Here is a 27742-nt window from a genome sequence, read left to right as displayed (position 1 = left end):
GTCAACGTATCATTTGAAAGTAGAAACGAGAACATCCTTCACTTCCATTTTCCATGGCTTCTCCATCCGTCACCACTCGCAGAATCTCCATCTCCTTAACTATGCTGATCAGAGTCAGACTACTACCCTCTTTGTCCCTCTCTTTTCATTTATTACCCAACATGTCCTTCTCTTCTTTCTGCAAAGGAAAGTTATTCTCTTATGATCCTTCTTCCCTCATCACACTTCCAGTTCCCAAGAAAATCCCTTGCACAGTCTCTGCTCACGGTAAAACATGGGAAGATCCCTACCATTGGATGTCCAACACCAACGATCCAGATTTATCGAGTCATCTAAACCAGGAAAACTTGTATTCTGAAGCTTTCATGGCTGACACGAGGAATTTACAAAGGACATTAGAATCAGAGATGCAAAGCCGAATGCCACCCAAGATTTCCACTCCTCCTGAGCGTTGGGGACCCTGGTTGGTTTAATTTCTCTACCCATTTAAGAAAAAAAAAAAAAACTAATTTTACTTCTTTCTTCGATAAATTTGTTACTTTGTATTTTAGTTCAAGTTGAAGCCTTTAGAACGCTTACAATTTTTGAGTCAGGATGGGGTCTTGTTGTGATTTTGTTTAACGAATGGATAAAAATATGGCTGTCTTATCTTCTGCAATATAAATATATATGGGTCGGGTTCAACCGCCAAATTCCTGGACAAAGTTTTGTTTTATATGGGCTAAAAGTTTTGGAATGGGCTGATTTTTTGTGAGGAGATCATCCTCACAAAAAATCGGCCCATTTTGAAACTTCTAACCCCATGAACGGTTAAAAATTGACAGTCCACGATTCTTCAACTTAAAAGCTAAGGTAAGAAAAAATCAGCCTATTCCGAAAATTTTAACCCATATTAGACAAGACACTTTGTCTAGGAATTTGGCAGATGAACGCTATCCTATATATATATACTCGGTGCCTACGGCACGGGCATCCTCTCTCAGGTTAAAGGGGTAAAAGTTAAAAAAATAAAGTTGGAGGGATATTATTATTAAAAATTTTAGATTAAAGGGGTAAAAGAGAAAATATAGTAAAATTGGGGAGGTGAAGACTAAATGAAATAAAGGGGGTCCCAATAAACTATAGCTTGACGGAAGGGTATTATTAAAAAAAAAGTTAAGATTAAAGGGGTAAGAGATGAAAAATAATAAAGTGGATTAAATGGATAAAAGAGAAAATATAGTAAGGTCAGAGGAAAAGGGTATTCTCTTTTGGGTTAAGGGGGAAAAGTGAAAAAAAAATAGAGTTGGAGGGGTCTTATTAAACAAATTTGAGATTGAAGAGGTAAATGATGAAAAATAATAAAGTGGATTAAAATGGTAGAAGAGAAAATATAGTAAAATTAGAAGAGGTGAAGAAGAAAGGAAATAAAGTGGGTCCCATGCACTATAACTTGATGGTAGGTTTAACCCACAAAACTGTAGATGATGGTTGTAGTTTATTGGACGTTTGTGTCACACACAACTGTTCCAACTCAGTTGTGTTTTATAATATAGATATATATCGGGTTCTGTAAACAAACTTCTAGACAAAGTGTTTTGTCCTATATGGGCTGAAAGTTTTGGAATGGCTTGATTTTTTGTGAGGATGATCTCCATGATGAGGAAATCATCCTCACAAAAACTCAGCCCATTATGAAAATTTTAACCCTAATTTATAAGTTGAAGAATCGTGGACCATCAATTTTTTACCTTTAGTTTGTAACCACTTTTCATGGGGTTAGAAGTTTCGGAATGAGATGATTTTTTTGTTAGAATGATCACCTCACCATAGAAATAATCCTCACAAAAAATCAGCCCATGCCGAAACTCTTTAGCCATATAAGACAAAACTTTGTTTGAAGATTCGCGAATTTTGGTTCAATTCTATACCCATTTAAGATTTTACTAATTTCCTTTTTCCACCCTGAAATTGCTAGTTTGTATTTTAGTTGAAGTTGAAGAAGCCTTTAGAACACTTAATCCAAATTTTATCCAAATGCATGCTTTGGAACAATGGATGGTTAGTTTGATTTGGGTCAGGATGGGTTCTTGTGATTTGGTTTAAACAACACATTGCAAAGCAACTTTGAGGTCGTGGGTTCAAGTCCAGCTTACCCATAAAAAAAAATTCATTCATTTTTTTTCTCTCAAATTCTGAAAATGGAAAAGATTCTTGAATTTTGGTTCAATTTCCCTACCCATTTAAGATTTTACTAATTTCCCTTCCCCTAAAATTGTTAGTTTGTATTTTAGTTAAAATTGAAGCTTTTAGAACATTTTTTGGGGCAGGCATAGCTATCCATAAAATAGATAAACCCGAACCCAAGAAAACCAGTAACCTAGCCCCAAGAGCTTTAGCTTTGGAACAGTAGAGGAGCTTGATAAGACTACATGAAACTTTGATTGTACTATATTTCATCTCAAGGACGCAAATCAATCAAGAAAGAATGGGCCTTAATAGAACAAGTTGTATCTAGATATTATGGCTAACACTCGTGGGTTGTTACTTTTTTTATTATTTATTGTGCTAAGTAAAGAGGACTTTCATTAAGAAGAAGCTGGTTGAGATAACCAACAAGAGTTACAAGAAAAAATAAAAACACCACCAGCCACCACCTGTTAATTTACAAACCAAATCTCACCTAAAAACAAAATCCTCAAAGAAAACTCCCCATTGCTTCTCTAAATCTTTACACCAGAAGAAAACTAAAAACAAAATTGACTGGATTAAATCCTCCAAGGAGCTTTCCTTCTCCTCGAAGACTCTACAATTACGCTCCTTCCAAATCCCCCATGTAATTGCAAATGAGGTAAGGCTCCAGAGTACATGTTTGGAATTTTGTGAAGGAATGGCCCAACATACTCCATGATTCGAACACATCCTTTACCAAAAGAGGCATGCATCCCTCTACCCCAAATAACTAGAAAAAATGTTACCAGATTTCCTTCGCAATAGCATAGTGAAACAAAAGATGATTAGTTGATTCTCCCCCACTCCTATATCGGGCAACAAAAACCTCTCCTCCTCAACTAATCCTTCTTCAAAATCCTACTCCACACTGCGCACCAGATGAAAAAGGCAACTTAGATGGTACATTGGGTTCCCAAGCCGACATGTGAGGGAATAAAACAGATCTCCCTAAACTAACCAACCCATGGTAGAAGTTAATAACTGAAAACATACAATTCCTACTCCCATCCCAAACTTTATTATCCTTCGTCCCCATGTCCCTACACACCCAATCAACACAAGCTAAGAAGGAAGTGACAAATGGAAAATCATTAACCTCCTTTGAAAGCCGAGATCCCACTCACCATTAGTCCACCCCCAAGCATTTAGAGATGGAGTAATTCTTCTTCCTTGAGATGGAGAATAAAGTAGGAAATTGATCCTTCAAAGGGGTATCTCCACATCGCAAATCCTCCCAAAATCTAACTCTATCCACCCTACCCACCTTGTATCTCACCCTTTTCTTGAAATGGGGTAACACTCGAAGAATCCCTTTCCAAACTCCGCACCCATACGTCCCTTTAGCGTTCTGACTATCAACTCAAATTTATCTATTCCAAACTTAGCTGCAAGCACCTTATGCCACAAACAATCTTTTTTCCTCTCTGAACTTCCATGACCACTTCCCCATTAGCGCCTGATTCATCACCCCTATGTTTCTAAAATCAAGACCCACAAATTTCTTATCTAAGCACACACATTTTTAGCTCATCAAATTCCCTGAATAATTTGTCCAGTTGGACCTCCACACTTCTTGGAACTGAGAACAATGACAAGTAATACACTGAGATGCTATACAACACATTTTTCAACAAAGTGAGCTTACTAACCTTGGACAAGAAAACATTGGGCCAAGTCCCTAACCTTTTTTTCTTCTTTTCAATAACTAGATCCCAGATCAACTTGCAATTGTATCTTAGATCCCAAGGGAAGACCTATATACATCAGGGGAATAACCCACAAAACACCCCAAAGAGGCTGCTAAAAAGTCCACATCTTGAACCAGTCCTACTCGAAACACCTTACTTTTCTAAAGATTAACCTAAAGCCCAGAAACTGCCTCAAAGTTGCAAAGGACACCTCTAAGAAATCTAACCTGCTCTAACTTCCCATCCAAGAATACAAGTGTCATCCACAAGTTGAAGAAAGGACACCAAGGGGCCCGAAGAACTAACTAAAAACCCTCCAAGATCTCCATTTTCCATAGCTCTTCCCAACATCCTCCCAGTGCCTCAGCTACTACCAAAAAAAGAAGGGGGATAGCGGATCTCCTTATCTCGAACCCCTAAAGTTCTTGAAGAAATCCGTAGGCGAGCCATTAACAAGAATAAACAAAGGATAGGATACGCAATTCATTACCCACTTGATCCACTTCTCACTGAAACCCATTCGACACAAGAGGTAACTCAAACAACTCCAACTAACATGATCATAAGTTTTTTCCAGGTCTATCTTGCAAACCAACTCAGGTGTAGAAGCTTTAATCCTTGAGTCGATACATTCATTTTTAATCAAAACTCCATTTGAGGTTTGTCTCCCTTTTAAGAAGGTCCCCCTAAACTTGACGTCCTGAGTCTTTATTCAACTAGTCTAGCTTTTGATTCACTTTCCAACGAGATCAAAACCTAAATTAAAAGTCAAGAGACAAACAATTTTTAGATTCAACTTCCCTCAATAGGTTTAACATAAAATAAATATGAATAAGCTATTGATATGTGTGTATATATATATTCTTTTAAAATATCTTTTTGGGCTAACCAACTTAAACTTTCAAATCGGACTCACACAAGACCTTTTTTTTCGACTATTCTAAACCTAGTGATGAGATCTGATTGGCCCAAAAACTCTCCTATCACAACTTTGATAAACAAATGGCTGATTTCATTAGATTTATTCCACAAGATACATAATGAATTTTTCAGGGCATTACAAGTTCTGTCCTAGCCATTCTTGAGTAGTGGACTAGTATCCTTGTCTTCTCGTCTTCTTGTTGAAGCACACCTTCATTGATGACTCCTTCCGTGCCTTAAGGGCCCTTATTTTGGATAGAGCCTTGTTTTTGGACTTAATCCATTTTTCATGCGAACACATGCTTTTGAACAATTGATGGTTACATTTGAGTTGGGTTAGGATGGGTTCTTGTGTTTTAGTTTAAACAATAGATGAAAATAAGGTTGTGTTATCTTCTGCAATGCGAATGTTTTTTTTTTTATATCTAATTCTGAAAGTAGAAAAGATTCTTGAATTTTGATTCAATTTTCTACAAATTTAAGATTTTATTAATTTCCTCCCCCACCCCCCTCCCAGAAAAAAAAATGTCAGTTTGTTTTTAGTTAAAGTTGAAGCCTTTAGAAAACTTAATCCAAATTTCAAAAAATTGATGGTTAGATTTGATTAGGATTAGGATGGGTTCTTGTGATTTGGTTTAAATGAAAATATGGTTATCTTCTGCAATATGAATGAAAGATTTTTTTTTTTTAATTTATTTTTCTAATTCTGAAAGTAGAAAATATTCTTGAATTTAGAGGATTATAGTTGGTTTATTCGGGGGTTTGTTTCTGTTGTGGACAGGTTGTATTACCAATACATTCCCGAGGGTAAGGAATACCCAGTTCTGTGCAGGAAGCTGGAAGCCCACAATGATGGTTGGACCAATAAGATTCTTAATTATGTGACAGGAGGAATGCAAAAGCAGGAAATACTGCTTGACTGGAATGGAATTGCTGAACAGTTTGGCATGCTTCTTTGATCCCAAATCTTACATTCTTCTCTCTCTATTGTTCTTGGGTTCTCTTCAAATTTGGATGACTTATGTTATGGTATTCTTGAAAGTTGAAATATCCAATTGTCTTCATTATATTATTGGTACCATAGAAATTGTAGCGTTTTCTAAAATGTTTTCAGACGCTTAGGCTTCACATTTGGCTGGCCAATGCCTCGAGGTTGCCTCAAGTTATAAGATGTAACCCACATGAATGGAATTTTTAAATAGATAATATAATGTATATCAATAATTAATAATCCTCATCCTGAGGTGTGCCACACGGCTTTAAAGAAACTGGTTCTATTAAGTTATACTCTTTTTTCCATTCAAATTGTCGCATATCTTAGTTTCACATTATGATCCAACACAACACGAGAACGGGTGTGGGATCCCTGACACTTTACCCAAACTTATACAAAATCTTAATAGGTAGAATTATAAGGGGAAAAACAATGCCTTGATTATAATGGACCTTGATTTATATTCGCTGTTGTAATGGTGCATTATTTTTCACTGTTTACTTTTTTTTACTATTGAAGTATGATGTTGTATGGGAAAAATAATAGCAAAATATTATGGGGTCCTAAAAGAGAGGGCTATGATTCATACTGCTGTAATATTAAGGGATTATTTAAAATATACAATGTTGCCTGGTATAACCCATGATTGTTAATTTGTTATACCACTAGTCTTTAAACTACTAAAATAGCCAATACTAAAACCATGTTTTAAATAGTTTGTGGAACATGATAAAAACTATGGTAACATTCTTCTATCGACTATTTACTATATGGCCATGGCCTTATACTCTAAGCTTTAGGGTTTGAGCAAGTCTGACACCTCATAGATTGAACTTCCCAGGTTCCTTTTCTTTTTTGTTTCTTCAAATCAAAGGTTTAGAGTTCATTAATAAATTAATTGGTGCAGGTTATGTTCATGTGGGCACATGTAGTGTTTCGCCAGATCACAACTTTCTTGCATATACCTTGGACGTCACTGGTGATGAGCAGTTCATGCTTCAAATTAAGGACCTCAGAACTGGGCACATTCTTCCAAAGTTGAGAGTTGATGGGGTTGTTAGCTTGGCATGGGCTAAGGATGGTCAAACTTTGTTTTACACAGTATTAGATGAAAATCAGCGGCCTTACAGGCAAGTTCTTGCTGTTGTATCAAGCCTCCTCCTTCGGAGTCGGGGTTGTTTTGTTCTCCATCAAAGTTTTTTTTTTCTTTTTTGGCAGGGTATTGTGCACAAGAATGGGATCTGATATCACAGATGTTGCTCCAATATTCACAGAAAGTGACTCCTCCTTCTGTGTGGACATCTCAGGCACGAAGGATGGAAATTTTATAACTGTCAATTCTAATTCAAGGACTTCATCTGAGGAAGGTTACTTACCAATGTCATTCCCTTCCTTACAAGCAATTCATTTGTGTAAATTTTTTGTTCTTGACACAGTCATTTTCTTTTTTGTTCCATTTCAGGTTTATGTAATAGATGCAAATGACCCATTTAGTGGGTTGCGAAGGGCACGAAAACGTGTGCCTGGTACACAGTATTTTTTGGAACATCACTATGGTTTCTTCTACATTCTTACAAATTCTCCTTTGATGGAGGATAAAGATTTTGTTGGTGGAGATTATTACTTGGCTAGATGCAGAGTTGGGGATATAGAGCTGGCTAATTGGCAGGTCGTCACTTTCTACCTTAGAAGAAAATATGAGGGTATCTACTGCTATATGTATCAATAGATGTATATGATATTTTACTACAAAATCCTGGAAAATATAAGAGTATATCCATCTGCAAATCATCAACGATATCTGAGATCGTTTGAGGAAAGTGGGAAGGAAAATTCAAAGAATTGAAACAAGCTGGATCAAACTTAATTTTGATGGAAGTTTATTAATATAGGTGATAGGTAGTCATGTTTCTTGAAATGATCAAGGCCTAAGTTCCGGAATTCTTCCGCTAATAACGAGCCACGAACTGATTTTCACTAGGTTCATTCTAGGTTCGTGGAATACAATGAACTGCATACCAACAAATTTGTGAACTCAATCACGGCTGTTTGGGGAATTTTTCCATTGGGTTTAGCTGAAATATGAAGGTGCAACAGACACACACACACGTGTATCTACACATAAAGCTACTCATAAAGCTACAATGTGTTTTGTCTTATATGGGCAAAAATGTTTGGAATGGGCTGATTTTTTGTGAGGATGATCTCTATGGTGAGGAGATCATCCTTGCCAAAAATCAGCCTATTATGAAACTTCTAGCCCCATGTTCACAAGTTGAAAAATTTTAGACCGTCCAATTTTTGTAAATCAGTTTTGATGGGGTTAGAAGTTTTGGAATGTGATGATTTTTTGCAAGGATGATCCCCTTACCATAGAGATCATCCTCACAAAAAATCAGCTTATTCCGAATCTTTTTAACCATATGAGACAAAAACGTTGTAGCTTTATGAGTAGCTTTATGTGTCTAGGGAACCCGACCCTATATATATATATATATATATATATATAATGGATGGTGCCTTTGAGGAGGATGCCACATTAGCTGAAGGGTGGTGTTTGACATATATGGTGGCTGGATGAGCCTCACCATAGAAGGAAACGCCTCCAAACTCATCCCAAGACCCAAAGGTGATGGTACCCTCGCAAGGATCATAAAGAGACGTTTGACGTACTTGTTGCGCGTTAGACAAAAAGGAGAATGTGTTAACAATTCAGGTTACAAATCATGATCCATTGCCCCCTTGCAAAATGGGGGTGTCAGGGAGAATTGGGGATGCCGGTTTTGGCATCTGATCAACAACCCTATCTTATATATACATTATTAGAATGAGGGATGAGGGAATCTTGGAAAAATGGGCACAAGCAATGTTATCAAATAGCACATGTTGTAAAAAAAAAAAAAAGGAAAAAATGCAGAAAATATTTAAAAAAAAAATCTAAAAAATACATAATACCTAAGAAATGCACAAATTTCATATTTCCATTCATAAATCATAGTTCATAAACCAAAACATGCAAGTAGAAGACTAAAAATAATCAAGTACCAAAAAAACAATAAGTCAAACAGCCAAATAGTCACACAAATACATTAAATACTCATAGAAATATCTAAGTAACTAACTCTAATTGTTAGTTTGATACTTTACACAAGCATCCCTAATCCATTGTGGAACATCTCCACTAGGATCATCATCTTCGTTGCTTCTATTCTCGTCATCACCCTCCTCCACATACACTTCATCCTCCTCATTCTCTTTGTTTTTGGATCTTACTAATTTTTCATCTCCTTGACCTTAATCTTGACTTTGTACTGCTTCATCTTCATCATCATTTTTTTTCTTGTATTATCTTTGTCTTCTAGTTGTATCGAGAATCAACCAATGTTCCTTCTTTGGCTTGAGCTTTCTGCAAGTGTCGGTGCAAAATTCGTTTGCTTAACTTGAACACAGGATCATCCCGTGTATCTGTGATCCACAGGTGATCTGCGTTAAGATCATCAATAAAGATGAGATCATAGAAGTCGGGATTCTCTTTTCTCAACTTGAATAGCTCGTGCAATTTCTAGTTGTATTGCGCGAACACCATGTCATTCAACTTCTTTTGTTTTAGCCTATTTCTCTTTTTAGCGTGGATCTGTTCAATACACAACAATTTATAAAAATTAGATGCTTATATCATTGAACTTAGTTTATTCTTAGTTCTTACCATCTTAAATGTGTTCCAATTGCGTTCGCAACCCGATGCAGAACATGTTAGGCCTAGAATCCGCATGACTAACCTTTTCAAACATGGATCCTTCATAATAGGATCAACTCCATATACTAACCACCAATCAGTTGTTGTATACATGAAAAGATTATATTTAATTATTTATATTTAACTAGAATAGTGATAAGATGAAAAATAAATCAAATAACTAAAGTTTAAATCTAAATATTAAATATTTTACTTGGAATTTTTGTTGTCTATGCCTTTTGACTAGATTTCTTCCAAGGGTCCTTTCACAATTCTTGTAACCATCCAACTATGTCAATATTGCATCTTGTTTTACATGTTCATGGATCATCTATCCAAAACGTCAAGAAATCTAATCATATGCATCGAATCTGTCTCATCTTGATTAGCGGGTTGGAAGTATACGATTGGATTAAGAATGTAAGCAGTCGAATACAAGGCAAATTCATTTGGCTGTCACATCTCTTATAAATAATATCAATTACACTTTTATAATTTCTTTAACGATATTGATGAAATTCCTTTATCTTTTCAGTAACTTTTTCCACTACATTATAAATGTAGCCCATAGGGGGGTTTCTCATCACCATCTACTAACTAACGAACATAAATTAATGACATGGCATTAGTTAGGCCTTTGAGACACTTGTCCAAAAATTTTAGGATGGGATAGTTTGGGTCACTAACTTTCCTTCGGTCTTCTCTAACCAAGGCCCATTGTTCCATTTGGCCGATACTACGGAGATTCTAAGTTCATCATTTTTCTTGTGTAGGCTTTGTAGTATCTAAAAGGCCGTTGCAAATTGAGTGATTGCAGGCCTAATTAACTTTTCATCTATATGTGCTCACATTCGTTGTAATAAGAGTGTATGCTTGTACATAAAATAATGACCTTCCTAGACTATCAATGGTGTTGCTATGCAATTTACCCATGTCTTCCAAAGTTAGGTCTATGTAATGTGTTGCATGTGGAGACTAATATAAATGAGGACGTTTATCTGTTAAAAGGCGATTCACAGCCACATGCAGCCGCGTTGTCCATTACAGCTGGGACAACGTTGTCCTCACCAATTTCCTCAATTGTTTTATCTAACAATTGAAAAAGATACTCAGTCGTGAGAGAATGGGCTAGTGCATCTATAGATATTTGGAACATTGTTCTAGTCAGACAATTAACTCAAAAATTAATTATTGACCGATCGGTTTTATCAGTCCATGCATCAACCATCATATTACACCTATAGGTTTTCCATGATTATTGATATCCGTTGATTAGTCTATGGGTGAACTCCACTTCTTTCTTAAGACATTGCTCTCTTATTTCATGATAAGAAGGTGGCTTGAGGCTAGGTCCAAATTGATCTATTGCCTCGACCATTACTTTGAAGCTCTTTAATTTGACAATGTTAAATGCAATTCCAGCTTGATATAGTCATTTGGCTATATATAGAATCTTTGGTGCTATGTTCAATGGTGGTTTGGTATGAACTTTTACCCTTCCCTCTTGGTCAACCATGTGGTCTACACCACATCTTTTGGATGTGGTCTCCACCACCTATCCAGCAAACCATGGGCACGAGCTCTTTTAGCAGCTCTACAAGGTAGTGGTGGTGGAACCAATGGTCTACTATGCCCCATCGATGTAGCCTCATATGCAATGATATCATCATCATCCTCCTCTCAACCACCACCTTCCATATAACTTTCTAGATTTTTGGTCCTTGTTTCGTTTTTGAAGTCTTGTCCATACACTCCATTAGTTCTTTTCAAATTTTGGAGTAACTTTTTCACATCCCTCACATTTAATCCTGGCATGTGTACTAAATGTTTTGTGGCGTGCAATGCCACCTTTATTAATGTACCCTCACAACTCAAATACTATTAGACTCTTTTCATTTGGACTACGGTAATGACCATATTTCCAACCGGTATCTTTCGATTTAGGCCTTAGGGAAGAGTTGGCCGATGATTAAGACATAGTAATTTCTAAATTTCTAACAAGTAAAATAAAAAAACAACTAAAACAATAGAAAATAAAATAACAATTATTAAAGTAAAACAAAATATTTATAAATACCTCAACCTCAACTTGAGTAGTAGAAGAGAAAAAAGATAATGATTAATGAAATTATTGGTGCTTGTGATATGGTTTTTGATGAACTCCCTCAAGTCTTAATTCTTGAATTAATGAATGATGATGTGATGTTTGATGATGAATATTGATATGATTTGATCTTTCTTTGCACTTGAATCTTGAAAGTTGATTCTTGGAGGTTGAATGAATCTTGATTCTCAAGTCTTGAGTTAAAGCTTGACAGTGGATACTTGATCAATCTTGATTCTTGAAGTTGATGGTTGAACTTGAGTTTGATGAATCTTGATTCTTGATCTTCAAATTTTGATGACTTCACTTGATTGTTGAATCTTGACTTGAGTGAGTAGCTTTCTTTGTCTTCAAGTCTTGAGAGTTGAGAGTGAGAGTGAGAGTGAGTGACTTGAGTTGAGGGTAGAGAATAGAGAGATTTAAGAGTTGGAGGGTTTGTAAGAGAGTAAGAAAGAGATTGGAAGGTAGTAGAGATGTTGTAAAAGAAGTATGGGGGTAAAAGTGAATTTAAAGCCACAAAAAAAGTGTCCAACGGTTAGATTTTTGACCATTGGACAGTATGCCATTGCATACTACAATATGCGTCTCATATTTGGCAGATAGCATATTTTTGGATATGTGATGGTAGCATATGCAATTTATTTTTTTGGAATAGCAAATGTGACTGCATTTGACAACATTGGGTACAAGGATGATCATAGAACAACTCTTCAATACTCTTTCCTCCTCTTGGTGACGATGGACTGAACAACTCTTCAGTACACCGACTGAGAATTGGAGGAGGCCTTACTCTAGCTGGACTGCCAACAAGTTCAAAAACTCGTGAACCTTTTCATGAAGGTCACATTGGATTAAATGGCGGGATAACCAGAAAGTGTTAATTGCTTCTAATTGTAAGGAGTGCCCCTGCCTTCTCCAACTGTGAAGTTGCCCTTAATATTCTTCCCATAGAAATGATGAACCCAACCCGCAAAGGTGGCGCACTTTGATTTGGGATTTTTTGTTCTCTTTGCCATTTGGGGATCTGAGTTTTGCCGGGCTACCACCTAAGCTCGCTCCAGAGTAGAGACAATGGCTTGCTCCTTATTGAGGGTGAGCCCTTTCTTGCAGATTTCATCACAGCAAACAAGCCAAGAGAATGTAATGTCTTCCGAGTTTTCTAAGCATTTATCCCCTTGAAAAAACCAAAAAATGGGTATATCTACACCATTGCAACAACAATGCCACCAAGATAGGTATATCCCTCTCTACTTTGAGACGCGTCGAAGTGCACAACGCTGTATAAATGCCTGCATATTTTAGCTTTTCAATGTTAGTGTCCTTTGTGATGTAAGCCGCCAATTGAAGCACCCAACCATACGAAGGGAAATAGTGTGAAGGGAGAAGGTGCCATCTTATCGCATCACATAATCTCTTCCCAAAGGAAAGAAAATAGTGTAGTTGGTGTCAACGATGTGCTTGCAAATATCTAGGCATGGTCCTATGGACATGGGGAAAAAAAAGTCCCTCACTTGGGCCAAAAAGAAGTCATTCGTATGCAGCATGCTACCTTCTTCGTCGTCTTGAAAAGGGTGCTTGTTTAGAGTTGCTAACGCCTTCACTCCTCGGTAATGAAAGAACTTTGCCTCTACTAGCCATGATACGAAGAAAGAAATGGTTTGGAGAGTTTGAGAGATAAGAGAGGAAGAAAGATAATATAAGGAAAATATGGGAATGAAGTGAACTCCCTACTCCCCCTCCCCCGACCAAAGAAATGCCTTCGGAGTTCGAGAGATCAGAGAGGAAGAAGAAAAAGATAAAGGAAATATGGGAGAGAAGTGAACTCTCTATCCCCACCCCCCCTTCCCAACCTATATCAAGACAGGCCTTGTGAGTAATAATGGCCATCATGAATAGTCATAGTGATTGTGGCAGTGTCAGGGCTGTTGAATGAGTATGGTAGGTCCACCACAGATGATATTTAAAAGCATTTCAAACCATTTGTTTCACGTTTGAATTCAAAATCTGAAATCATGTTTGAAATTTGAAATCTGAACTTCAAATGCAAATAATGGTAGTGGTCAGTATTAAAAAATGTTAAATGACGATGTTGATTAAAATTTTTTCTCGAGAACTAATATTCTTTGAAGCAGTGGCAGAAACTTTGTGCTCACCGGTTACAAATTATAGCTCTATAATTTTTACTGGATGGTTTTAACCGACCAACTACTCCAAAAGACCGATCTGTCGAAGAGGGAAGAACTATGAATGGGGTTTAACTGGGATATGACACACTCGAGAGTGGGGGGAAATATACACTCAACACTCCCCCTCACCCACAAGGTTGGAAAGAATCAAACTGTGACCTATATGAACCTAGCGCTCTGATACCATGTTAACCAACCAACTACTCCAAAAGACCAATCTGTTGGAGAGGGGGAGAACTATGAATATAAGAGGGGGTTACAGGGCTTAACTGGGGTATGACACACCCGAGAGTGGAGGAAAATATACACTTGACAGTTTCTTGGGTCCAGAAGTTGGTAATAAGTGTTCTGCCATATAATGCGGGTTAGTTTCGTGGACAATTACTTGAAGATCTGCCAAAAGGAAACAAACTTGTGTAGAGAGCATGTCACTCGATATGGTTTATCCTTCTAGTGAAAATTGTATTTCAAGCTGGTTTAATAAATCTTCATATATATAAAGTAACTTCATCATTATCCATATTTTATCATGAACCTGTCAAATGCCATTTTCTTCTTTGCTTAAGTTGCCTTCTTTTTCTTGATCTTTCAGAATATTATCCTACCTGGCCAAGATGTCAGCTTTCAAGACATGGACATTTTCGACGGACATTTGGTGCTTTTCCTTGATAAGAGGGGATCCCCTATGATTTGCTCGATAAATATGCCTATAGATGTCAATTGTAAGGTGAATGTGATTATTGACATTTATCTTTCTATTTCATAGCTTGTTCATTAAGGAACATTGTGTTGATGGTGGCATTAATTGATTAGTAGGCACTAACGTATGAGACTTGTTTAACTATTTGTTCTGTCGTCCTCTACATCACTGTTCTTTCGTACTACTTTCTGGAATATTATGAAGTTAATGATTTTGATATTGGTGTATATCTTGGTCGAAATATTTGATTATTAAATAATGTTTTTTGTCGTAAGTTGTTTTGCAGCATCCAATGAGAATCGATGATCTTAATCCTTGGTTTTTCCCGCTGCCTTCGAATTTATGCAGAATCATTCCTGGTTCTAACCATGACTTCATGACATCTGTTTACCGTGTCGTTCTTTCATCTCCAGTGGTATAATTCCTTACTTCTGTTGCACTCAATCCAATGGTTTCTGACTTCCAAGTATTTCCTTTATGCATGATCACATTGACAGTTTCTCTGTAGCTTTAATGCTCCTCACATAAGGAGACTTTAAAAACAGAAAAAAAGAAAAGAAATGGAAGAAAAACAGAGAACTTCATAGATGTCCGACTCTAATAGGTCGATGTAGAGTCCTCCTGCAAGGCTGGATCCTTTCCATTTCAGAGACAAACTCTTTCATCTTGGAATATATGGCAAAAGAACACAAACATTTTTTCTGATATATTCTTCAAAAGATTGCAACAATTAAGTTGGTTGAGATGCTTTGGGCATTTTCAATGAAGGCGGTTACAGCTCTAGTTAGAAGGAATATACAGGTTGAAGGTTCTAAAAGAGTGAGGGGTAAGGCCTAAAAGAACCAGGATTGAGATAGTGAAAGGGATACGATCATATGAACTCACTTTCAATATCAGAAGACATGGCTCCTAACAGAATTTATTTTTGACAAGTCGAATATTATTAAAGGGAAGGTGGGGGTCAGGGAGATCAAAACCGAAAGTAGAGTGGAAAATATGATTGCGAAAGATAGAAAAACATGCTGAAAGAAAAAAAAATGTGACCCAACATTGACTACGGATCTCTAATATTACAAACTAAATCCTTTCTAAAATCTGGTTGTTTTTTGGTTTTTCCCCCTTTTGACGTTTAACATCTTAATTCACTTGATAAAAGTTAGGGGACTTGGTTGAGTTTGTAAACATCTTAGCAAGGTGTGAAGAAGACACCATCTTGAAATTTGAGAACTCAAAATTCAATTTGAACCTTTTTGACTTGGAGTGATAATTGAATATATCCACTTTCAATTAGGTTCAGGTTACATGTTATACAACAAGGGCACCACAGTTTATAGAATTTTCTGTTAGACACCTGTAGAACTTCTCATTGCATGACACACCTTAAATAAATCTCAATTTATTAAAATATTTTGATTTGATCTATAATTGATGTGATTTTAATATATATCAGCTCATCTAATACATTCTTTCTAAATTGTACACTTAAAACTGACCATGTATATTAAATCTCTCAGCATATGGAATACACTGTATTGATGTGTCAAGTGTTTAAGTATCAGATTTGGCAGGGGCGGATTTACAATGGGGTCACTTGCCCCCCACAAGACTTTTCAAAGTCTAAGGAGTTATGAGCTATTGTGACAGATAACAGCGGTGGATAAAAAATCTGCCGCTATCGCCCCCACAAAAAAAATTTTACATCTTAGTTGCCCCCACAAAATTTTCTACTTTTAGTTGCCCACGTGTGAGCAAAATCCTGGCTCCACCCATGATATTTGGCGGGGATCAATATTTCTGACACTGTGTGCCATTGTCGGACATGACCTATATATTTAAAATTTGACTTTGTTTATTAGAAGATAAATCTCCCAACAATGTTTTTTTTTTAACGAGTATAGATGAATAAATCTCATATGAATATACTTTGTGGTCATGTCAACGTATCAGATTTGTGGGGATCATTATGTCTTTATACTTCATACTGGTGTTTGACACTGACCTATGTTCATATATTTGTAATTGATATGTTTGTCACATGTACCTCTCTGAGTTCTTGAGTTTGATCATGGGTTTCTGTAACCTTTATCTTCTTCTCTACATTGAGTTGTTATTTTTTTGTTTTATGAATGTACAGGTGCCTGATTTAATTGCAGACTATGACATGTCAGAGCAAAAATTCTCCATTGTGCAGCAAGAAGAGGTAGTGGGTGTCACTGACAATCCTAGATCAAGCTCAATATCTTTTGATATGGATGCCAACAAACTTCTAGATGTGCAAACCCGTGATGATCTGTGTGTCCAAAATATAGAACAAGTGCAGAGCTGGAAGGATCTTTCGGAAGCATTCTCATGTGAAAGCAAGGAAGTTGTTTCACATGATGGTGTGCAAGTCCCTCTAACCATTTTGTACTCTTGGGAAGCACACAGGAAGGGTCAATCTCCAGGGATTTTATTAGGATATGGAGCTTATGGGGAAGTTCTAGATAAAAGTTGGTGTGCAGATCACCTAAGTTTGCTTGATCGTGGATGGGTGGTGGCATTTGCTGATGTAAGGTAACTCATACCTAGTTGTTGAATCCTTCTTAACATCCTTTTCTTTTCTTTTTTGATTCAAAGTCCTATATTCTTGTTGATAAAAAAAAGTCCTATATTCTTGATGCGTTAAGGTATTAATGAACTTCATTTTCTGCAAACTTGAGTGGGTTTTGAAAATAAAATTCATATCCCAAAGAGGATGTTAAAATTATATCAACCAAACTATAATAAAGGTCTACTACTTCTTACTCTTGGGTTTGGCTAGACAAACCCTCTTTCTGCATTCCTCTCTGTCCAGAGCCGAGTCTTTTGTTATTGAAAAGTGAGGTCATGTACTTCACTATCTCCATTCACGTACTTCTGGCTCTTCCTTTTGCTCTTTTAAGACCTTCAACTTAAGTATTTGTTTCTAACCGAAGCTTCAGTTGGCTTTCATTGAATTTACCCAAACCATCTCAATTGACTTTCTCTTATATTATCACCTATTGGAGCTACTCCTACATTTTTTTGAATGTGTTCATTTCTAATTTTATTTTTCCCAGTATTTCTACACATTCATCCCAACATTCCTTTGTTATGTTTAATTTATTAACACAATACGTCTTGAGTGACCTTCTGAAATTCAGCCCCATAAAGCACAATTGGTCTTACTATTGTCTTTGTAGAAGAATCCGGAAATCTAATCTCATAAAATCAAGAAAATAAGATATTCTTCTTGATTACTCTAAACTTTATAGAATATTCCTGTAATCTTCTACAATAGGATAGTTGGTTTATTATTCTAGATTATTCTTGAAGTTCTAGATTATTCTTGTAATAGGATAGTTGGTTATAAATACCATTATTGGGGCATTTGTAATGATAATCCAAGAATTCTCAATAAACTCAATTTTTTTACATGGTATCAGAGCACTAGGTTCTGATATAGGGATTACCTATGGCGGGCCAAAATTCGTGGAAGACGGTTTTAACCGGTGCGACTAGCAAGGACTCAGCGGTGTCAGGGGAAAGTACCGCAAGTTCGAACCTGAACTCCTCCATCTCATTCAGTGGTTCAGAAGGGTCCACGAATTCGTTCCAATTAAATATCCACCGTCTAAATGAAAAAAACTACACGGAATGGTCGCAAATCGTTCGTATGATTTTGGAAGGCAAGCCTCAAAACTGGAAGAAGAAGTCTGGTGGAGAGGGGCGTGCACTTCAGGCTAGTGTCTTGGATCAAGAGCAACAGTCTTCTTCAAGTTCGTTTCCTTTCACCAATGAGCAGATAGACCAACTGTACAAGTTTCTCGAGTCTCAGAAAAATCCTTCTTGTTCTTTGGCTCAAAAAGGTAATTACCTGAAAATAGCTCTCATTGGTGCCAACCTTGATCGCACCTGGATCATCGATTCGGGTGCAACCGATCATATGACAGGGTTGTCAAATTTTTTTTCTTCGTATAATCCTTGTGCAGGTAATCAGAAAATTAAGATTGCAGATGGCTTTCTTTCAGCCATTGCAGGAAAATGTTCTATTATAGTATCTCCATTACTCACTCTTCACGATGTTCTTCACGTTCCCAAACTTTCCTATAATCTTTTGTCTGTCAGCAAGTTAGCCCGTGATCAAAATTGTCAAAATAATTTTTTCCCAACTCATTGTGTGTTCCAGGATTTGACCTCGGGGAGGATGATTGACAGTGCTAAACAGAGTGGAGGACTCTACTTCCTTGATGGTGGATCTGAATCGAGGCGACAATCTCAACAAATAAGTTCCTGCTTTGAATCTATTTCTGTTTCCAATAATAATATTATGTTTCCAATAATAATATTATGTTATGGCATTTAAGATTAGGTCATCCAAGTTTCAAATATTTAAAACATTTATTTCCTAAGTTGTTTGGCAATAAAGATCCATCTATGTTTCACTGTGAAATATGTGAATTTGCAAAACACCACCGTACATCTTTTCCTTCACAACCATATAAACCATCAAAACCTTTCACTATTATTCACAGTGATGTTTGGGGTCCTAATAAGATAAGTACACCTTCTAACAAGAGATGGTTCATCACATTTATGGATGATCATACTCGATTCTGCTGGGTGTATTTATTGAAAGAAAAATCAGAGGCCGAATGCGTTTTTAAAAATTTTTACAATATGGTACAGACTCAATTTCAAACTAACATACAAGTTTTCAGGAGTGATAATGGGAAACAGTATTTTAACATGACCTTGGGAAATTTTTTTCTTGAAAAAGGAATAATTCATCACAGTTCTTACATCGATACACCCCAACAGAATGGTGTTGCAGAAAGAAAAAATAAACATTTGTTGGAGGTAGCTCGTGCGTTACTTTTTGCAACTAAAGTTCCCAAGTATCTATGGGGAGAGGTTGTTTTAACTGCTGCGTACTTAATAAACAGAATGCCCTCCAAAGTTTTACAATTTCGAACTCCTTTCCAAGTTTTCACAAATTGTTTTCCAACTGCTAGACTTTCTGCTGATCTACCTCTAAAAATATTTGGTTGTACGGTTTTTGTTCATAAACATCGAAAAATTGGAACACTTGAGCCCAGGAGCTATAAAATGTGTCTTCATTGGTTACTCCCCAACTCAGAAAGGCTATAAATGTTTTGACCCGATATCGAAAAAATGTTTTGTCACAATGGATGTTACATTTTTTGAAAAACAACCATATTTTAAGGATATTCATCTTCAAGGGGAGATTTTTAAGGAAGATTCATTTAACTCAGGCAATGTTTTTCTCTCAGATGATGTGTTTTTCTCGCAAGAGTCTGAGTCTAGTATCTCTGCACCTACAGTAAATGGCCAAGATTCATTCCTTGAAACTCCTCCTATTATGAGTAATGTTTCCCCTGAGCCTAGGCCTACATTTGAAAAACAATCTAAAAATCAGAATTCTGAACAACAATTTTTGGAAACCGAAAATAAGGAACAACCTACTATAATGTCACAACATGATAATAGATTCAAGGATGGTGACCGAACTTGGAAAGGGATTGTTTACTTGAAGAAGAATCATAAGAAAAGGAAAGACAAATTGATTCTACAGCACAGCCATGATTCTGAACCAAGGACGAATCAACAATCTGAGTCTGTTACAGGTAATTTTCTTTCTCTTCCCAACAGTCAGTCTAAGCCTTCTGATTTAGACATTCCTATAGCTCTTCGTAAAGGGGTTACATCTTATACTAGTCATCCACTGTCTAAATATGTATCATACTCGAAATTGTCTTCATCTCTTGTTGCTTTTACCTCTCAATTGTCCAGTGTAGAAATTCCTAACAGTATACAGGAGGCTCTAAAGGTTCCAAAGTGGAAGGAAGCAGTACTTGAAGAGATGAGAGCTCTTGAGAAGAACAATACTTGGAGTGTTGAGGCATTACCAGCTGGGAAGACCACTGTTGGTTGTAAATGGGTCTTCACTGTGAAGTACAATTTTGATGGTTCAGTGGAAAGATACAAGGCTAGGTTGGTGGCAAAGGGATTCACCTAGACACATGGCATTGATTATTCTAAGACTTTTGCTCCTGTTGCAAAATTAAATACGGTGAGAGTACTTTTATCTATTGCTGCTAATCTGGACTGGCCCTTGTAACAACTAGATGTGAAGAATGCCTTCCTCAATGGTGACTTGGAGGAAGAAGTGTACATGGATAGTCCACCGGGCTTTGAGGAAAAGTTTGGCTCAAGAATATGCAAACTAAAAAAGTCTTTATATGGTCTCAAACAGTCTTCAAGGGCTTGGTTTGAGAAGTTCACACAGTCTGTCAGAAAACAAGGATATTCTCAAGGACAAGCTGATCATATCTTGTTTTTCAAGTTCTCTCATGAAGGAAAGGTTGCTGTGCTAATAGTTTATGTTGATATTTTTCTCACAGGTGATGATGTGATTGAAATAGAGAAACTGAAGAAGAGCCTTGATTTAAAATTCGAGATCAAGGATTTGGGAGCGCTAAGATATTTCCTTGGCATGGAAGTTGCTCGTTCAAGGAAAGGAATCGTTGTCTCTCAACGAAAGTATATTCTTGATCTTTTGAAGGAAACCGGGTTAAGTGGTTGCAGACTGGCTGAGACTCCCATGGATCCCAATGTAAAGCTTTGGGGAGAGGGAAGTGTTCCCATTGATACTGGTAGATACTAGAGATTGATTGGAAAACTAATATATTTATCTCATACTCGACCGGATATTGCCTTCTCTGTCAGTGTTGTTAGTCAATTTATGCACGCACCTTATGAAGAACACCTCGAGGCGGTCTACCGAATTTTGAGATATTTAAAGTCTACTCTTGGAAAATGTCTGTTTTTCAAAAAGACAAATCAAAGGAGTGTTGAGGTATTTACTGATGCAGATTGGGCAGGTTCGGTGAATGACAGGAAATCTACTTCAGGGTATTGCACCGTTGTGTGGGGAAACTTGGTTACCTGGCGAAGCAAGAAGCAAAATGTTGTTGCCAGAAGTAGCGTAGAGGCTGAGTTTAGAGCAATGGCTCAAGGGATCTGTGAGGTATTGTGGATATACAGAATCCTCAAAGAACTCAAGATGACTATGGAACTTCCTCTGAAGCTGTACTGCGACAGCAAGGCTGCAATAAGTATTGCTCACAATCCTGTCCAGCATGATAGGACGAAGCACATTGAGATTGATCGACATTTCATTAAGGAAAAAATTGAAGCTGTAACTGTTTGCTTGCCGTTTGTGCCTTCTAGTCAGCAAACAGCCGACATCTTGACTAAGGGGCTTGCTAGACCTAACTTTGAACATCTGATAAGCAAGTTGGGCATGATTGACATCTATGCACTAACTTGAGGGGGAGTGTAGAAGAATCCGGAAATCTAATCTCATAGAATCAAGAAAATAGGATATTCTTCTTGATTATTCTTGATTACTCTTAACTTTCTAGAATATTCCTGTAATCTTCTACAATAGGATAGTTGGTTTATTATTCTAGATTATTCTTGAAGTTTTAGATTATTCTTGTAATAGGATAGTTGGTTATAAATACCACTATTGGGGCATTTGTAATGATAATCCAAGAATTCTCAATAAATTCAATTTTTCTACAGTCTTATACAATTTCCCTTCAAATTTAATTGGTATGTGTTGAAAATTCCGGGCTTCGTACCCTGTCTAGTCTTAGAGGGGTGTGAATAGGATAAATTAAAATCTCTTTCGATTATCCACTATTAACTTAGATTTGATAATTTGACTGTGTTCTAAGTCATTTACCTAACCTCGATTTTGCACTCATGTCTCTAATTTACATTTAATGAAAATACATTTGAAATAAACACATTCATTTATGCTTCACCTCGAATCTTTTACATAGAATTTTTATACCTAGGTTAAATTCTAAAACCTTAAGATCGAGCTAACGCGTCCTCTCGAAATTGTGAGTTTTGTTCCTCGAAAACTCACAAACCTCTACTCTTATCAAGAATCCTCAATTCTAACTAGAGCTTGATTTTTGAGGGTTGAACCAAGTAATCACTTACATATGTTTTTAAAAATTAAAAACAAAATAAACAAGGACTCACGCAACACTTTAAGGTTGACAAATGTCGATCTTGAGTTCTTTGAGTCCTTGTATTCATGAGAGGTTTTCAATGGTTGGATCTTCCAATCAATCTTTCAAGTTCTTCGGCTCTTCGTGCTTTACTCCTTATTTCAATGTTAGCTCCTTACTCCAATAGATGTGCCAATCTGTGCAAGGGTTGAGGGAATGTGAAGAAGGGATCGAATCAAAGGAAGGGCATAGGTTGAATGGGGTTTCAACTAAGGTTTGAACTTTCCAATGTGTAGAGAATGTTCTCTAGATAGGAGAGGGGAGAGCACAAGTTCTCTAGGGATCAAGTCATCCCACAAATGAACTCAAGAATGAGTTTTAAAAGCATTTGAGGGGTTTCGGAGCCTAACGGTCGAAATTTGACCGTTTGGTACTTGCTGTTGGCAGGGTCGGGAGCCACTTGAAATTCCAAGGGTGGCGTCGGGAAAATTACTAAAATGCCACTCTTCGGTCATTTTGGCCATAACTTTCTCTCGGAAGCTCTAATTGACGAACCGTTCAGGTATCTCATAGGTCTTACTTAGTAGAAAGTCCCCAAATTGTCACCAAGGGGTGGGCTATGACCTAAGGGGGTAAAATTATCAAAATACCATTTTTTCCATTTCAGGCCAAAACGAGTTCTCGGGAAGTCTGGTGATGAAACAATTTGGAGGTGCAGTAGATCTTACCTATATAAGGCCCCCAAACAATTACCAAGGGTGGAGGATGGTCTTAGGGTGGTCAAATTTCTAATGTCCCATTTTTGACCATTATTGATTCCTGAAAGATCCGATGAGTGAAAGGATCGAGGAATGGGTTTACCAAAATAATATGAGTTGACCTAACACTCATCTAAGTGTTGGGGAATGGTCTAGGTGGTCTCATTACCTTTTAGGCTTTGTGCACACACATTGGGGCTTTTTGTTAAGGTGTGTGAGGCTGAGTGGCTTTATCGGAGTTTTCATACATCTTCAAATGCAAATCGATCTGACACTCAACATTATTCTCGGGATTGAAAAAATATGAAACTAAGATGTGTTTGTCACGTAGCACTCCAAAATCGCACCTCAACTTAGTCATCCAGTTTTGATTCTATGGGTAACATCTTCCTCAATCTCTCTTTATTCTAATGTACAATAAACACGAGATAACAAAAATGGTTTCTTTGAGGTATTTCTACACCATCAATATTTATTGGACATTCCTCTTACTGGTATCAATACTAAATCTACTCATCACATACTTAGTATTGTTTCTATTACTTGGACTCTCGCATTTTTCTATAATTCTCATTTTGCATTACCTCCCTGTCTAGATTTATCACTAATACTTCACCATGCACAAATAACTTACACTAAGGCACATGCTCTTGAATTTGAGTAGTTACTTCATTTATAACTAGAACAAACAAATATGGGCTAAAAGACGATCCTGATGTAGACCAATTTTAACTGGTTATTAGTCTGCTCCATTTTCTCTCACACTAGTCACAGACCTTGCATAAATGTCCTTGATTAGGTCAATATAGCCATTCTGGACTCCTTCTTTTCCAATACCTACCAAATGAGCTCTATAGGTACTTTGTCTTATGTTTTTTCTAAGTCATAAAAATCATATGAAGATTCTTCCTCTCTTCTTTATACTTCTCTATGATTTGTCTATAACATTGCCACAATGGTTGATCCATCCCGCATAAAATCAAATTTGTTCTCGTGTATTCATTTTTTTGTCTTAACCTTTGTTTTCTATGACATTGCCATCCTGAAATTTACCAAGTTCAATGATTCAATTATGTCATTTACATGCATTACAAAATGGGGGAAAAGACTCTTTGGTTTGTATATATATGTATTGATCGTTTATATTTTCAGCACCAAGTGCCTCTAATTATGATGGAAATCTCCTAATACACAACTAATCTTTCAGAAATGGGGATATCATTTTTTGAGACAGAAAATGATGTGTCCTTGTTACATGGCATTGTATCCACTATCTTGTTCATTAGTCATAAGATAGATTTGTCTGCAGAGGCGGCGGTGGTGCGAATTCTTCATGGCATAAGGCTGGCAATGGTATGAACAAGCTGAACTCAGTGCATGATTTTATTGCATGTGGCAACTACCTGGTTAATGAGGGCTACATTCATAAAGATCGGCTCTGTGCTGTTGGCTTTAGCGCTGGGGGTCTTCTTGTAGGGTCAGCAATAAATATGTATCCAGATTTATTTCGTGCTGCCATTTTGAAGGTAACATCTAATTCCTTTTGTCTAGTAGAAACTTATTGGATAGATCTCCACCATACATGTCAAATGTTAAAATCGCCGATGACCGCTGTTGAATCTTCAGACTTATTTTAGGCTTCCGTGATGTATTTATAAAAGGCACTTTGACACCTGAGTCAACGAATAAGGTTGGCGTTTATTCACTCGAAGATGTTGATGTTGGATGTACGACTAATTTCATTGGACACCGTTGGCCCTACCGGTGCAACATATACAGTTGTGATCCTATTGTGATCTTTTCCCGCTTCACCTTTATTCCTTGTTACCTGTTATCATTTAGTCAGTATCGTTGGGGTGATTGTATGTATGTCTGAAGCTAATTTTAGGGGTTTGGGCAAGAGAAATTAGAAATGAATGATAGATCTTTATATGTCAAAATAGAAGGAAAAAATAAAGAGCTTCTATTGGCACCCCAACTTTTATTTATTATACCCCAATTTCTTAAATGACTTCTCACACCCGAATTAAAGATTAACACACGCCATTCAAGCATTACAGAAGTTTGGTTGAAGTTGTTATTTCAACATTGCAGAGCATTATAACACATTGAAACAACTTCAGCAGTTGTTTACAATGAAGATTAGGCAGTTCTATTGGCCCCCCCAATTTTTACTTATTCTCAACCACTGACTTATTTTTATTTTTTTTAATTGGGGTTTAATAAATAAAAGTTGGGGTGCCAATAGCAGATACTACCATATATCTGGATAGAAGTCATGCCTCTCTTTTACTACCCTAAAAATGCTGAGTATTGATCCTGTTAATGATTTTTCTTGTTGGTTTGTCCTCCACAAATAGGGAAGCAAAACCTGTGTTTTTTAGTTTTTTGGACATATTTATTGAAAAAAGCCATGTTGCATATGAAGTTTCATTTTGTTTTCTTCTCTGTAGTAGGATGATAAATGTTAATTCTGCACTTGGTCTTAGAATTGAGTTTCTGTGCATTCTCATTGTTCAACTTTATACATACCCTTATTTGTAAGGACTTCTTGGGACGTTTCATGTATCAGGTCCCTTTTCTTGATGTCTGCAACACTTTGTTGGATCCTAGTTTGCCTCTCACTCTTTTGGACCATGAAGAATTTGGGGACCCTCGGATTGAAACCCAATATGAGTTTATTCGCAGCTATTCTCCCTATGATAACATTCGTACGGGAGTTTGCCATCCTTCAATGCTGGTAACAGCATCATTTCAGGATTCAAGGCAAGTAGTCTTTTAATTTATTTTCGCTCATATTGTGCTATAAATTTAGAGAGCTGCTATTGGCGCCCCCCCAACTTTTACTTATCACACCCCAATTTCTTTAATTATTTATCACACCCCAATTAAAGATTAAAACACACCATTCAAACATTACAAAGGTTCGGCTTAAGTTATTATCTCAACAATACAAAACATTATAACACCCATCCAAACAATTTCAGTAGTTATTTACAATTATGATTAGGCTCGTATAAAATCTTAAACCTAAAAAAAAATAAAAAAACGAGAGATAGCTTCTATTGGCACCCCAACTTTTACTTATCATCAACCATTTACTTATTTTCTTTATTTTTAATTGGGGTGCAATAAGTAAAAGTTGGGGTGCCAATAGAAGCCATCTAAGTTTATTCATATGTATCGACATATATACAAGTACATGTTTTTACATGACTGCTCCTTGCATGTATACACACATCATGCATCCGTATAAACTTATGTAGGTTGCCTTAAATAATGATTTTTAGGGTTGGAGTTTGGGAAGCTGCGAAATGGGTGGCCAAAGTGAGAGAGAACATGTGTCCGAGCTGTTCTCGTTCAGTCATCTTGAAGACAAATATGAATGGTGGACATTTTGGTGAAGGTGGTCGCTTCAGTCAATGTGAGGAGACAGCTTTCGAGTATGCCTTTCTGATGAAAGTGATGGGGATGCTTGACCCCAACAATCAAGATGGAATTTTGTAGTAAGAAACTGGTCTTACAATCAGCTTGAAAAGCTTCTCTTTTTGTGCTCGTTATTGAAAATGGAGAGAGTTCCTTTTGACCGATGGTGATTTATGAGGTATTTTTCTCATTTGACACGTACATCCAAGTGATTTGCCTCCGTTGTGTTGCAAAATGTTATATCTCTGCACGGATAACTTTCTAACATTTTCTAGGATGTTATCTTGAGTAAGTTGGCCACAATGTGTTTATACAGGACATTTGAGGGAATATGTGGTGAGAAAAATGGACAAATCTTGACGAAATCTTTCAAAATTTTCCTTCGACGGTTAAGGTGTCATCGAGCTCATGGCCTCTATAGGATTCTTCTGAGGTATTTGTTAGTGCTGGATCTTAATGTGTTAGTTACAATCACAGATGACAAATTGAGATGGTCCTCATAACAGAGGACTAAATCTGCATGTTTTGCTTGTCAAAGTCGCATTTGAAAAGCTTTTCTTATTTAGGATTATATCTGAACTTCATTATCTCATCTCGGAGATGGAACAACATGGTTACCTTACTGAATTGTGGTAGCCTAGTTAATAACTTAAATGATTTGGTTGCTAATCTGTACTTTTTTTCTTTTCCGACTCTTAGGCCCTACTTGGTACACTACAAACCATTTGCATATGCAAGTAGTTTAGGGTGAAAGATTACTATTGCTTGGTAACCATTGCGAATCCATTTTTGTGGTTGGTTGATATTTGCAATAAAAAATTTTGTATTGTGATTTCTTGTTAAAATAAAACAATGGCAACAATTTTAACTTGTTCAGCCTCATCAAAGAAGTTATTCAAATTACAAATAACCATCAGTACTTAATACATTAACATACAAATGAATTTACAAAAAATATCGCTATCAAAAG

At 36.7% G+C, this 27742-nt stretch overlaps 2 protein-coding genes across 3 annotated transcripts; both read left to right on the top strand.

Moving 5' to 3' along the window:
* On the top strand, positions 1–26885 carry LOC147405915 (Prolyl oligopeptidase family protein). Of its 2 annotated transcripts, XM_086433806.1 has the most exons (11): positions 1–463; positions 5602–5765; positions 6722–6944; positions 7033–7178; positions 7278–7483; positions 14433–14567; positions 14827–14955; positions 16675–17093; positions 24656–24872; positions 25919–26112; positions 26637–26885. In XM_086433806.1, exons 1-11 carry the CDS (start codon positions 54–56, stop codon positions 26851–26853), a joined length of 2460 nt encoding a protein of 819 aa, XP_086289932.1. In that variant the 5' UTR covers positions 1–53; the 3' UTR covers positions 26854–26885. The 2 variants fall into 2 exon arrangements, with proteins under 2 accessions (XP_086289932.1, XP_086289933.1); XM_086433807.1 differs by lacking the exon at positions 1–463 and having other exon boundaries at positions 5608–5760.
* On the top strand, positions 17100–21395 carry LOC147405916 (uncharacterized). The gene is made up of 2 exons (XM_086433808.1): positions 17100–18406; positions 18727–21395. The coding sequence occupies exon 2, from the start codon at positions 19726–19728 to the stop codon at positions 20575–20577; it is 852 nt and encodes a 283-aa protein (XP_086289934.1). The 5' UTR covers positions 17100–18406; positions 18727–19725; the 3' UTR covers positions 20578–21395.
* Positions 26886–27742: the final 857 nt, after the last annotated feature.

This window comes from Akebia trifoliata, chromosome 3, assembly GCF_017979445.1.
Source record: "Akebia trifoliata isolate Shusen 1 chromosome 3, ASM1797944v1, whole genome shotgun sequence".
NCBI classification, from domain to species: domain Eukaryota; kingdom Viridiplantae; phylum Streptophyta; class Magnoliopsida; order Ranunculales; family Lardizabalaceae; genus Akebia; species Akebia trifoliata.
The sequence above is the reverse complement of the archived record's forward strand: the minus strand, read 5'-3'. Positions and strand labels throughout refer to the sequence as shown.